General features: G+C 38.1%; 1 protein-coding gene across 1 annotated transcript in view; it reads left to right on the top strand.

The window, feature by feature from the left end:
- Positions 1–12,655, top strand: part of LOC126259300 (ER degradation-enhancing alpha-mannosidase-like protein 3) — a 268,347-nt gene that overhangs the window by 135,944 nt on the left and 119,748 nt on the right. Inside the window, exons 8-10 of the mRNA XM_049955967.1 lie at positions 1,551–1,754; positions 2,859–2,984; positions 4,152–4,256. Coding sequence (XP_049811924.1) covers positions 1,551–1,754; positions 2,859–2,984; positions 4,152–4,256 — 435 coding nt within the window. The remainder of the gene's footprint in view (positions 1–1,550; positions 1,755–2,858; positions 2,985–4,151; positions 4,257–12,655) is intronic.

The following is a 12,655-nucleotide window of genomic DNA, read 5'->3' on the forward strand; positions in this document are numbered from 1 at the left end:
AGAATACACGTTAATATTTTGCATCCGTGACTTATTAAACTGATTGTTCGGTAACGGTAATTTTCACATCTGTCAGCACCTGCTTTCTTTGGGATCGGAATTATTATATTCGTCTTGAAGTCTGAGGGTATTTCGCCTGTCTCATAAATCTTGCTCACCAGATGGTAGAGTTTTGTCAGGACTGGCTCTCCCAAGGCCGTCAGTAGTTCTAATGGAATGTTATCTACTCCTGGGGCCTTGTTTCGACTCAGGTCTTTCAGTGCTCTGTCAAACTCTTCACGCAGTATCGTATCTCCCATTTCATCTTCATCTACATCCTCTTCCATTTCCATAATAGTGTCCTCAAGTACATTGCCCTTGTATAGGCTCTCTATATACTCCCTTCACCTTTCTGCTTTCCCTCCTTTGCTTAGAACTGGGTTTCCATCTGAGCTCTTGATATTCATACAAGTGGTTCTCTGTTCTCCAAAGGTCTCTTTAATTTTCCAGTAGGCAGTATCTATCTTACCCCTAGTGAGATAAGCCTCTACATCCTTACATTTGTCCTCTAGCCATCGCTGCTTAGCCATTTTGCACTTCCTGTCGATCTCATTTTTGAGACGTTTGTATTCCTTTTTGCCTGCTTCATTTACTGCATTTTTATATTTTCTCCTTTCTTCAATTAAATTCAGTATTTCTTCTGTTACCCAAGAATTTCTACTAGCCTTCATCTTTTTACCTACTGGGCCCTCTGCTGCCTCCACTACTTCATCTCTCAAAGCTACCCATTCTTCTTCTACTGTATTTCTTTCCCCCATTCCTGTCAATTGTTCCCTTATGCTCTCCCTGAAACTCTGTACAACCTCTGGTTCTTTCAGTTTATCCAGGTCCCATCTCCTTAAATTCCCACCTTTTTGCAGTTTCTTCAGTTTTAATCTACAGGTCATAACCAATAGATTGTGGTCAGAGTCCACATCTGCCCCTGGAAATGTCTTACAATTTAAAACCTGGTTCCTAAATCTCTGTCTTACCATTATGTAATCTATCTGAAACCTGTCTGAACATTCTACCTTTACATCGTACGCTGTGTTGAATTTTTTTTGACCAATGAAGCTCATGAGAACTGCTTCTATTATCATCTTCGCATACACATTCCCAACAGGTGTAGTGATTATTTGAATATTGTATATCTGTTGCTGGATATTTTAAAGTTGGTTGAGTGGATGAGACTAGTTTTCATTAATTGTCATGGTTGGGTTTTATTATTGTTCTTCCAAAGCCAGTTTGTCAATAATAGAGCTTGTAACTTCTTCGCCCAGTTCCATTCCATGGTTATTTTAATTGCTCTTCAATTTCTTGGTCTCAATGTGATAGACATTTGACTACCAGCAGTTAAATATCTGTAATCAACAATTGACTGACAACCCTCTGCTCATATCCTTTGACATTGTTTCTTTGGAATGCTACCATTGTTATGTAAAGAACAGCAGTTACTTCTAGTTCTCTCTCTCTCTCTCTCTCTCTCTCTCTCCCCCTCCCATGTAATTTTGTTCTGTTTGTTATGTTTACAGGAAAAAGCACACAGAGCCATGGATGAACTCTGGAAATTGAGACACAGAAGTTCAGACCTTATGGGTACAGTTTTAAACATTCATTCAGGCGACTGGGTACGTCGTGACTCTGGTGTTGGAGCGGGAATTGATTCTTATTATGAATACTGCCTGAAAGCTTATATTTTGCTGGGTGATGAACGATATCTTGGTCGTTTCAACAAGGTTCGTATTTTGTCTTTGAAACTTTAATTTATTTTTAGAATCCAAATATATAATGGAGAACCAAATAAAGATTGACCAGGAAACCATAGACTGGCATAAAATATTTAAATCTTAAAATAGTGCTAAATTTTGTAATCTGTGGCTGTGCCATCTGAAAGAAGACAGGAAAATATTTGGATGACATGAAGTCTCCCGAGTCAAGGGACATGCCAAGTACTTCGATCTACAGTAGGCATTACATGTTGAGAGGAAATCAGCAATGGGATTCTACTCTTAACTTGTCTCTGCTGTCTTATCCTTCATTGAAGTTCTTCATATTTTCAAGTGATTGTAACTTAATTTTACAGATTATCTGTGTTGTTGAAAGTAATTGCGTAACTATAATAAGTTTAATATTAATCTCAGTGAAAGGTTAAGTTCACCTGGGTTGATAAATTTGTATTGTTGTGGTCTTACTTGTGTTATGAGACGGGTTTGTTATTTATATGTTTGACTTTTTGTGACATACAGCAGCACAAAAAGTCTTGTTAGCACGAAGCCTTCTGCGCACAATGGAAAAACCCTCCCCCAAAAGATGTTTGCAGCACTGAAGTTATGTTGATTGGAATGTGGCTTACAGTCATTTAAAATTTACACTTGCTGAACATCTTGGGGTCTCTATCTAATGCAAGCTAATATAACAGGCAGTATGAATTAAATATTTTTGCTTGTTATAGTTTGATATGGTATGAATAACCTTCACATTGAAAACAAAACTGAGTCTTTTAAACATATAATTTAATAAGTTATGTTAAAAATTAATTTTGATTTTGTTAGAAAAATTCTTTACTGAATACTATGAAGGCAATGAACTGTTGGCTGATTCTGTATTCAGTACAATGAGGTAATTAATCATCTGAAAGTTGGCAAAGAAAGATGGAAAATGGTATTGCACAGTTGAAGTACCTTGCTTGACATGTCTTCGAACTGTTTGTTAGTTGAGTGCAGTGATACTGGTATTTTAAAACTGTTATGTAGTGAACATATAACGATCTTCATTTTGTCTGTTATTTTTACTTCCAAAAATTGTGAAGAGTGTCTGTAATTTTTTGTTCTTTCTTTCAGCACTATTCTGCTGTAATGAAATATGTTAGCCAAGGTCCACTGTTGCTTGATGTTCACATGCACCGTCCACATACAAACACTCGAAATTTCATGGATGCACTGTTAGCATTTTGGCCTGGATTGCAGGTATATTTTATTACAATCTTCTACAGTAGCACTAAATTACTTGAAGTTTTTGGATGTTGTTAAAAAACAGAATGAGATGTAGATCTAGACATTGTCGTAGACTGGTTCCTGTTACAACAAATGTTTGTGATTAAACTGACTTTATGATTTCCATTTTAGTGAAGACAGTCAGGACCAAGCCATCTTGAAAAAGCCAATTTTTTTCATTGCTTCACATGCTTGCTTTTTAAGTGCAAACTTGAGAACACATCTAAACTTCCTCTCCTTCCACCCCTGAAATATTGGTAATCAAGTCACGTAATTGATGTTAGGGGGCTACTCAAAAGAAACCTGTGTGTTTTATGTTCTTGTAACAATGCCTACACATAATTTGTCTCAATATTTCTTTTTGCTATTTTGGTTATCATTTTCTCACTTCTACAAAAATAATGATTATTCATAAATAATCCAGTCAAAATTGAATGCCAGCCGCTAATTTATTAATTTAAAAATGCCACAGCTGATTCCTTGTAGCCTCTGTTTCCTGCGTGCACACATCAGTCCAATCCAGCATTTTTGTAATGCCTCATTCAACATAACATTTTTATGCACCCCTAGCCCTTGACAAACTGACAACAGCAGATTCTCTTTGCAACTCATAAACCATGTGTTGGCATCAGTGGATCACAATGCACCCATGTTACAGAAAACTGCCAGATATGCCAGCAAGACTGTAATTTATATGTGGGTGGAGGAATATGACATGGGGAAGGGTGAGAAGGATTGTAAGTAAGATGATTTTCATTTCCAGCCACATCGATGAGTAGTCAAAGCCATGGTGAAGGATATGGTTCATTTGTTCCAGTCGGGGATGACAGTGGGTAATTTCTTCAGGGGGTGGGGGGCTGATCCTTTCCAGCTGGTTCCTGAGGGGCAGACAGATGATTGGGAGGATGTGCTGATATGACATGGTAAAATTCTCTATATTGTTTATGTGCCTGTTAATGATTCAGGACCTCAACTATTTGGCGAGTTGTTACCTTTACAGCTTCAGTTATTTCATAAAGATATGTGTCACAAAAACTGTGTTTGCTGATAGCTTATAAATGTTGTTGAAAACTAAGAAATTGTGTTTGAATCAACATTTGTGATCGAATCTTGTCTGTTATGAAGTATTGATATTTACAGGTTTTAAAAGGCGACATCAAACCAGCTGTGGAAACACACGAAATGCTGTACCAAGTGATGAAAAGACATAATTTTATTCCAGAAGCATTCACCACTGATTTCCAGGTATTGAAAAAGATGTTTGATTAAAGTCATTGTCAGGATGAATGCTTATTTCAGTCATTCATTGTTTGAAATCTGTGTTTAAGCTGTGTACTGTTCTTACAATTTCTTATTGCTTCATGGTTTCTGAGTCATCATTCTGCAGAGTTCTGAAGGTTGCTAATGAATAAAACATTTACCAGCCTACACAATCAAGCAATGGCAATATAGTGCTAACCAGAATGCAGTTCTTGAGTATTCTTTTTTGTTTGTTGTAGCATATTTTGAGTCTCTAATGACGGAACAAGTTATACTGGAAATGATAATATTATCAAAAGTATCACAAGTACAGTTCCTTCCCAGAGTTTAAACTTTTATTATGTGGACATTAGTTTTAACTCTATAGATGATTACACTTTTGAAATGTGGTGTTACAGAAGAATGCTGAAGATAAGGTGGGTAGATCACGTAACTAATGAGGAGGTATTGAATAGGATTGGGGAGAAGAGAAGTTTGTGGCACAACTTGACTAGAAGAAGGGATCGGTTGGTAGGACATGTTTTGAGGCATCAAGGGATCACAAATTTAGCATTGGAGGGCAGCGTGGAGGGTAAAAATCATAGAGGGAGACCAAGAGATCAATACACTAAGCAGATTCAGAAGGATGTAGGCTGCAGTAGGTACTGGGAGATGAAGAAGCTTGCACAGGATAGAGTAGCATGGAGAGCTGCATCAAACCAGTTTCAGGACTGAAGACCACAACAACAACAACAAATGATTACAAGAAACACCTTGAGTGAGAGGTCGTAAGTTGTCTTCAGTAAGGCTCATTTGAAAGTGTTGTGTTAGCCATTATGACAGGAAATACATTTGCTAGTAGTGAGTCACAATGTGCATTACAAATGTGACTGAAAACAACTGTCTGGGAGATGCAGAGATCAACCTTCTGTGGGATGAATGTATTACACTTCACAAAGTGTACATCGTCGACTTTCAAGAAATGTGCAAAACAAACTATTAACTTGCAACATGAACGCCTTTCAATGATGCATCTCCAGTGATGACAAAGATTTGTGCTATCAAAATCAAAGGCAAACTCCTTGCGAGTTCCAACAAATTGTGCAGGACATCCAACTAGGTATTTACTCTTAAAGAATGCATATAGAATCATATTGGTGTAACAGGGTGATGTGAAATGTTTGAATGTGATGACATGCAACCAAATGCAAAACAGTCTGTTATGGAACTTATCATGACACTGACTTTCCCTTACAAATATCCAGAGGCTGAATTTGTCCAGTGGTTCCAGGTGGTATGAGTTGCAATGTCACCCACTTTTCAGGAGGGGTAGCATACTCTTAACGGACTATGATTTTTGTACGCAGACCAGGAATCAAGCAAAAGCAAGTTATTTCGACCAACTGTTGGGGAAGAAATATACCATAGTTGTTGTCCTCATATGTCCATTTTCCCACTCTTGCTTGCTGTGACATAAATATTCGCTACTGCCATTGAAAGATCACACACTTGAGTACGAATCATAGGTGGCAGAGCAGCTCCAACTTCTTACAGCACAGTAAATAACTTTCCAACCAACTTAGCATCCAGATTAACTGTCAGTAATTGTATATGAATGCGTTAAGGCATTGATGTTAGTTTATTCTGATGAAATTCTCTTGTTAACTCTAATTTCCAGGGCTCCTTTCATTTGCATTTCCTCTTCAAGTCCCGACTGGTCAGAGTTGTAAACGAATTCCTTACTGAATGATGGGATAAGTTTGTTTATCTTATGTACAAAGTTTTGGAACGATTCTGCAGTTTGCTGTGCGTCATGAAGGTGACACTTTGTTTGAAATTTCATTATCATCTTCTAATTCTGCAACACTGTTTGCAATTATCCACTGCTTCCCTGGAAATCACTGTAATCTATGCCATGCACAGTTTGATGTGCGTAATGTAGTAGGTCACTATTGTGCACATCCTGTAAATTGTTTTGAGCATGCTTTAAATGTGCAAAAACCAGTGTTTGTAATAGGTGTGCCTTGTCCTCCATTGAATATCCATAGTTTTTCTTATGCACGAAACGATAATATTGCTGTGGACTTATTCGAAATATGTTTTTTTATACTATGCTGTGTATGATTATCTTTGTATGTAATCATGTTAAGTACCCACACCTTGGACAGCAATTGTCCTTTACTATATTTCACTGGAGACAGGATTTGTGGTGCCCTGTTCAACAAGGTTGATAACTACATGACTTTTCTGATGAAATGTTAACAGCAGCAACTGTTGTTGTAGATATAATGCAGTGTTTGCATTGTTTAGTGTTGCCATTGCTCTGTTTTCTATAAACACCACTGGCACTGTAGTACTCTTGTGGGTTAAACGTCGACTAAGCAGTTCAACTATGGTCCGTCTCCTTATGCTGTGCTCACCATTGGATACTTCCAGTCCTGTGCCCTGTTGTCGTTTGCGGGCAATATTTTGTTTGCATGGTAGATAATATGTAGGGCATTGAATGCCGTAAACATCATTGGCCTTTTACAAACTTGCATTCTGGGGGTTCCTTGTTTGTACTAACAATGTATTCCATTTTCCTTGTTAGCAGTCGTATAAGAATATTGTGCTGTGTTCTTGTGCTCTTCACCCCAGCCACGTCTAGTGAGCCTGCCAACTGGAGCTTACTTCATCTCTTCCTTTGTACAATCTTCTGAACATAAAAACAAAGATTTATGTGAATAGTGTACATTCTGTGACTTACAAAAGCCTGTGATTGTGACTTACTACTAGTCGTTATTATGCCAGTCTTTGTGAGGCATTTCACATAACTATGTGTACCCTGGTAACTAAAGAAACATATATAATAACTACAGAAAACATACAGAAAAACCAGTGAATCAGTACAAAGGAGTTGCTGTGTATTAAGAATATTTCTTCATGTACCTTAGTGTGCATAGTGTTTAAAAGAACAAATGAGGATAGCCAATAAAGACCTGTGAATGGATTTATGTGGAAGATACTACATAATTGGAACAGTACTGCAGAAATGCTAAACAAGTTACTTAGTAAAATGTTATCAGCTGTTGAATGCATGACTTTAATATTATGTGTTTCAAAATAACCCATCATCAGGTATTAGATACATTAAGCTGTACAGATGAGTTACATGTTACATACGCAACTGTCAGAGGCAGACATTCTGATGATGGGTTATCCTGAAATGCATAATCCATTCACCAGCTAAAGACATTTTACTTAATTCCCTATTCAGCATTGTGCAGTACAGTTCGCATTATAGAAAACTGCTACAGTAATTTAAATCTTGTTCATTTCCAATATAGAGGCTGTTATAGTGGTGTGCACATGAGAATGTGGCAGCACGATGCACGCGCGTGTGCGCACACACACACACGAGAGAGAGAGAGAATAATTTGTGATGCTGGCATTGTGCTTTCTGTCTGTCTGACACCTCATTCTCAAGCCGCTGATCGGTTGGTTGGTTGGTTGGTTGATTGATTGATTGATTTGGGGGATAGGACCAAACAGTGAGGCATTGGTCCCATCGGATTAGGGAAGGAAGTTTGCTGCCATTCCCTTTCAAAGGAACCAATGTGGCATTTTCCTGAATCGAATTTAGGGAAAGCATGGAAAACCTAAATCAGGATGGCAGGATGCGGGTTTGAACCATCATCCTCCCGAATGGGAGTCCAGAGTGCTAACCACTGCACCACCTCACTTGGTAAGCTGTTGCTTACCCTGGTAACTGGCAATACATGAGTGAGCACTGCACCAGGCCACTGTGTCTGCTACTGATTGTTGCACGTAGAATCAGAAAACTATCGCTCTTGGTTCTTACCATAACACTTGTCACAGTGCCTTAGGTCACCTATAAAGAACACTATAGTGGCTAAGTACTGTCACCATACATAAACTAACATGAAAATCAGCTCTAAGGCTGCATGCTATGTAAGTAACTGGCAATTCCCAACAGCTTCAGGCAACAAAACACTACTGCAGGTGTAGCTGTGGGATTGTCCTATGTTAGCGACATATGTCTCCTTGCTTGTCATTCACTACAATGGGCAACGTTTGAAATCTTGAATCTTGTTGCTGGAGTACGGAAGCGTTGGAGTGGATGCTCCAGAAGCTGTGAAAGCTATTTACAGAGAGCTCTTTGGTGAAAAATTTTAAGTCTGCCACATCTTACAGCAAGATACCTTAACTCGATAAAGGGACTAAATTTCTTTTCATTATTCCTCATAGTTACTGTGCTGCAGGAAACTAAGAAGCACAAAGTTTTTAAAAATATGCGGAGGTAAAAATGCATTGTTTAGACTTTGTGTATAGTTAATCATCATATTTCATAAACAGTTCAATATACCGAAATGAGGTTTTAGGCAAATGACAGCACATGAAAGACGATGTATTTCACCATATAATTAAAACTTGAAACATTTTGGTCAAATGTTTGAGCAAAGTGAAAACAAGGCTTCCTGTCAGTTACACAGTGGGTTTTTGTCCAGAGTTTCATAGCCAAACAAGGGTAAGAAATGGACAAATGGGATATCAGAGTGACTAGCTTGAACAGTTGTTTTGCAGAAAAAAAATGTAATTGCTTGAAAGTAATCAGGATAATTGAGGATAGCTTAGTGATTTGATGGAAAATTGAAATATTTCATGAACAGCTGCTGCTAGCTCTGTGCATGAAGTTTCAAAAAGTTCATCTCTTCAAGTCGTATCTATTTTGCACATAAAAAGATACGTTGGTGTGATATTTGACAGTAAAAAAGGCTCTTTCATAGCAGGTACTCAGTCTAGATCATTTTGAGAACTTAAGACGCTAGGAAGAAATGTGAGGTGTCAGTAAGTTCATGCCTTCTGTATAAAATTTGGAAATAAATTAAAAAAGACATGATCTTTCCTAAAACAAATAAATTACAGAAACATTTGACATGCCTTTGAATGATGATCAGAATCATGTACAGCAAATGAAATGCAATAGATTAGAGAAACATTTGACGTACCTTTGAATGATACTGAAAAAACATGCACAGCAAATGATATGAATCAAATGTGTCTCTAAGCTATTTTGTTTCTTACTTCTAGACAAATCATTTCATGAAAAGTTTGAGCTTTTTCAAAAATTTTGTATGCTTTATATATGCAGACTATTTAAATTAATTGAAACACTTGGTCGTAACATTGATTGCTGATGAATTACATTCACAACAATCAAACATCAGTAAAATTTCATCATTGGTCAATGTGTTTTGTCAAGAATTTAATGTGGGTGATATTCTGGGAATGGTGTGTATATGCTTAAAGCCAAAGTACTTTGGCAAGACCTTAAAAATATACTTTAAAATGCAATGTAAAGAGCAGGCGCAGCTCGTGGTTTCTATACTGGGGAAGGCTGCGGTATTTATCGATCGGAGCCAACATAGACCTAGGGTTACGCTACAGATTAGTCTGACATAAACAACTAAGAATTCAGGGGGAGGGGGGTGGGCATATCACTCTCTACCCTTAATTTTACGTACTGTATCTTCTATAATCAGGTATTAAATATCATTAGAAGCTAACTTCGAGTTAAAATCTTTGGTTAGTGTTTCTAAAAGTCATCATCACATTTTCTGACACTTTGCAGCAAATCATATGAAAAGACGCGTTTCGGAGAGATCTTTAATGCTATGAATGTTAACTTTGCGGCTGCTTAATATTTTAAGTGTTTTCAGTTCTAAACTTAAGGCGTTTATTGTGATTTACCTCCAAAGCTCGAAGTTTACGAGTTCGCATGACGATACTGTGATGTTTTGGTGACATTACAGATCTTGTGCAAGTAAAACTCACTAAAATCTTGCAAAATACACTCCGAAAAAGAAACTTGCTAATATCACACGATATCAACAAAAGCAGTCAGCATCAGCAAGCAAGGAAAGTAAAGTAATGGGACAAATTTCGCGCGTTTTGTCCTCTAATCACTTATGAAACTCTCGCTAGATGGTAGTACTGTTATGTTACTGTAGTCTAGTGCACTCTGGCGGGATATTTGCAAACTTATTCTAAGTGTGGATAAAATAGCCAATGGCAGAAACAAAACAACTATGTAAAACATTATAAAACAATAATACTAAACGTCGATTAATGACGCATCGAAGCGCAGTAGAGATGTGCAGAGACAGAGATTGGATAGCAAAGTTTCGGCCACTCTACATTCCTTTATTACATACATAGTGGAACGTGAAAAACGTGTGGTGGTTGGTATGACACCCTTAGGCTGCAAGCTCTGAGCCTTCGGGTCGCCCATAAAGAGCAGTACTATGTAGAAGCCATGCCCCCAAACCGCTAGTACACGCAGCTTACGGACGTTCCAAGGCGCAGCCTAAACACTACTAACCGTTCGTAAAACATCTATCGATACAAACAGTTCCAAAAACGTTGACCGTCGTTATTTTAATCGGAATGGGAATTATGCGAAATTCATCCGGATAATTTATATTATGTAATACGTTCTTGCGAAATTTACTTTAACATATATTTTGGGGCGGCTCCGCCTCAGAGCCTTTAATTACGAGCCGCACCTGGTAAAGAGTATAAACAGAGCTTAGTACACAGAACAAGTTATAGGGTAGTAATTGAGTCCGTTAATAAGTTAATATATAAGAAGTAACTGGGTCCGAACCCAGGACCTACAATGATTTAAATTACTAGCAAAGGCAGTACCCCTGTACCATGGATGAATTGTGGGAAAAGTAACTCATTTTTCCATCCTTATGTTAGTCAGTCATTCTTCTGCAAATAGGTTGTTGAAAGTTCAAGGTCATGTAAGCAACACTTGTCTTTAATTCCCTGGTCATTCACATACATTCAAAGAATTTGTCTGCTGATCTTCACTGATGATGATATAAATTGTGAACTTCTCCATGAAGATTCCTCCCATTGTAAATTTTATGCACACTGCTCCTTTTTCGCTGTAGGTCCATAAGTAAAGCAAATTTTTTTTATCTTACTCTTGAGCTATAATAGTCTACTGTTCATGCGTGCCATTTATAGAAACACCTGGTCAGCTCTAATAGCCGTCTTGTAGTTGGATTTTGTCACTCACACACAGGTCACCCAGTGAAACTTCATACCACCCAGTGAAACTTCATATCACCCAGTGCTAACGCCTGTAGCTGGAGTGTCACATGTGCAACCCTCACTCACTGTTGGTCGCTTCTGTCACTTAAACAGGTCTCAGTCTTAATGCTCTACATACCCACCCAGTGTTTGTGCTACAGGCAGAATGATGCTGTTGGCGGGAGTGTCACATGTTACACTACTCCTTGCCACTTTGCCTCAACCTACCACCTGCTTTCTTATGTGACACAATGTGCCAGTGCTCACCCACTTTATTTCTTCATTTGTTGTCCTAGGTGTCAAGGTACTGACTGTAAAATTAGGGGGTGGAAGTGCAACTACTGCCTACTGTAAATATTGTATCCGATAGATGCACATTTGTGTTTTACACTCTCTTACTTTCACGGTTCACAAGCCCCCAATATTACACAGTTATATGGCCAGTGGACTATTGTTTTAACTTTCCATAAGCCTCATTAATAGATTGCAGGTGAACATCCACACACTGCTACAATAGTTAACTGTTGAGTATCTGTGAGCAGTAAAAACCTAACCACAAAGTTCACAGTTCTCGAAGAATATAAAGGTATGTATGGAGCAAACACTGTTACTGTTTTGAACAGACGGCCTAATTGTGTAACACTTATTACATGTTAAGTTGACGCATTGTTGTCGTTCTAACCAACACAGGTTCCTCATATGAAACTCGGCCGTGGGCTGACTGTCTCATGACCAAAATTTGGGCCCTTATATATCATCTCAATAATAGGTACTGAAACTACACATTGTTCGAAGTTAAATTTACAGAAATTACAATTAAAACTTACTTAGTTCAATTAACTGAATATATCAAAAAATTGCATCTTTTTAACAGTTTCTTCTACTGCAAGAGTTAGGCTGAATTATTTGTTTAAATCATGAAATTAACATATATAGTTATGCAAACAATACTTTTGACAAAACTGGTAATTACTTTGGATACGAAGATAGTAACTGTTCTCGAAAGAACAGATACCATTGATGACCGTGCAGCTTCTCTAGAATAAATGATAATTAATTGAAATCCTCAGCTGCCAACAGGTGTTGTTGACATACCTTGATAGGGACAGCTGAAAATGTATGCCTCGACCGGGACTCGAACCCGGGATCTCCTGCTTACATGGCAGACACTCTATCCATCTGAGCCACCGAGGACACAGATGAATAGCGCAACTGCTGGGAAGCGTGCAAGAGATAAGTCCCTGCAGTCGCACTATTCATCTGTGTCCTCGGTAGCTCAGATGGATAGAGCGTCTGCCATG

The sequence above is a fragment of the Schistocerca nitens genome, chromosome 5 (assembly GCF_023898315.1).
Source record: "Schistocerca nitens isolate TAMUIC-IGC-003100 chromosome 5, iqSchNite1.1, whole genome shotgun sequence".
In the NCBI taxonomy this organism is placed as follows: domain Eukaryota; kingdom Metazoa; phylum Arthropoda; class Insecta; order Orthoptera; family Acrididae; genus Schistocerca; species Schistocerca nitens.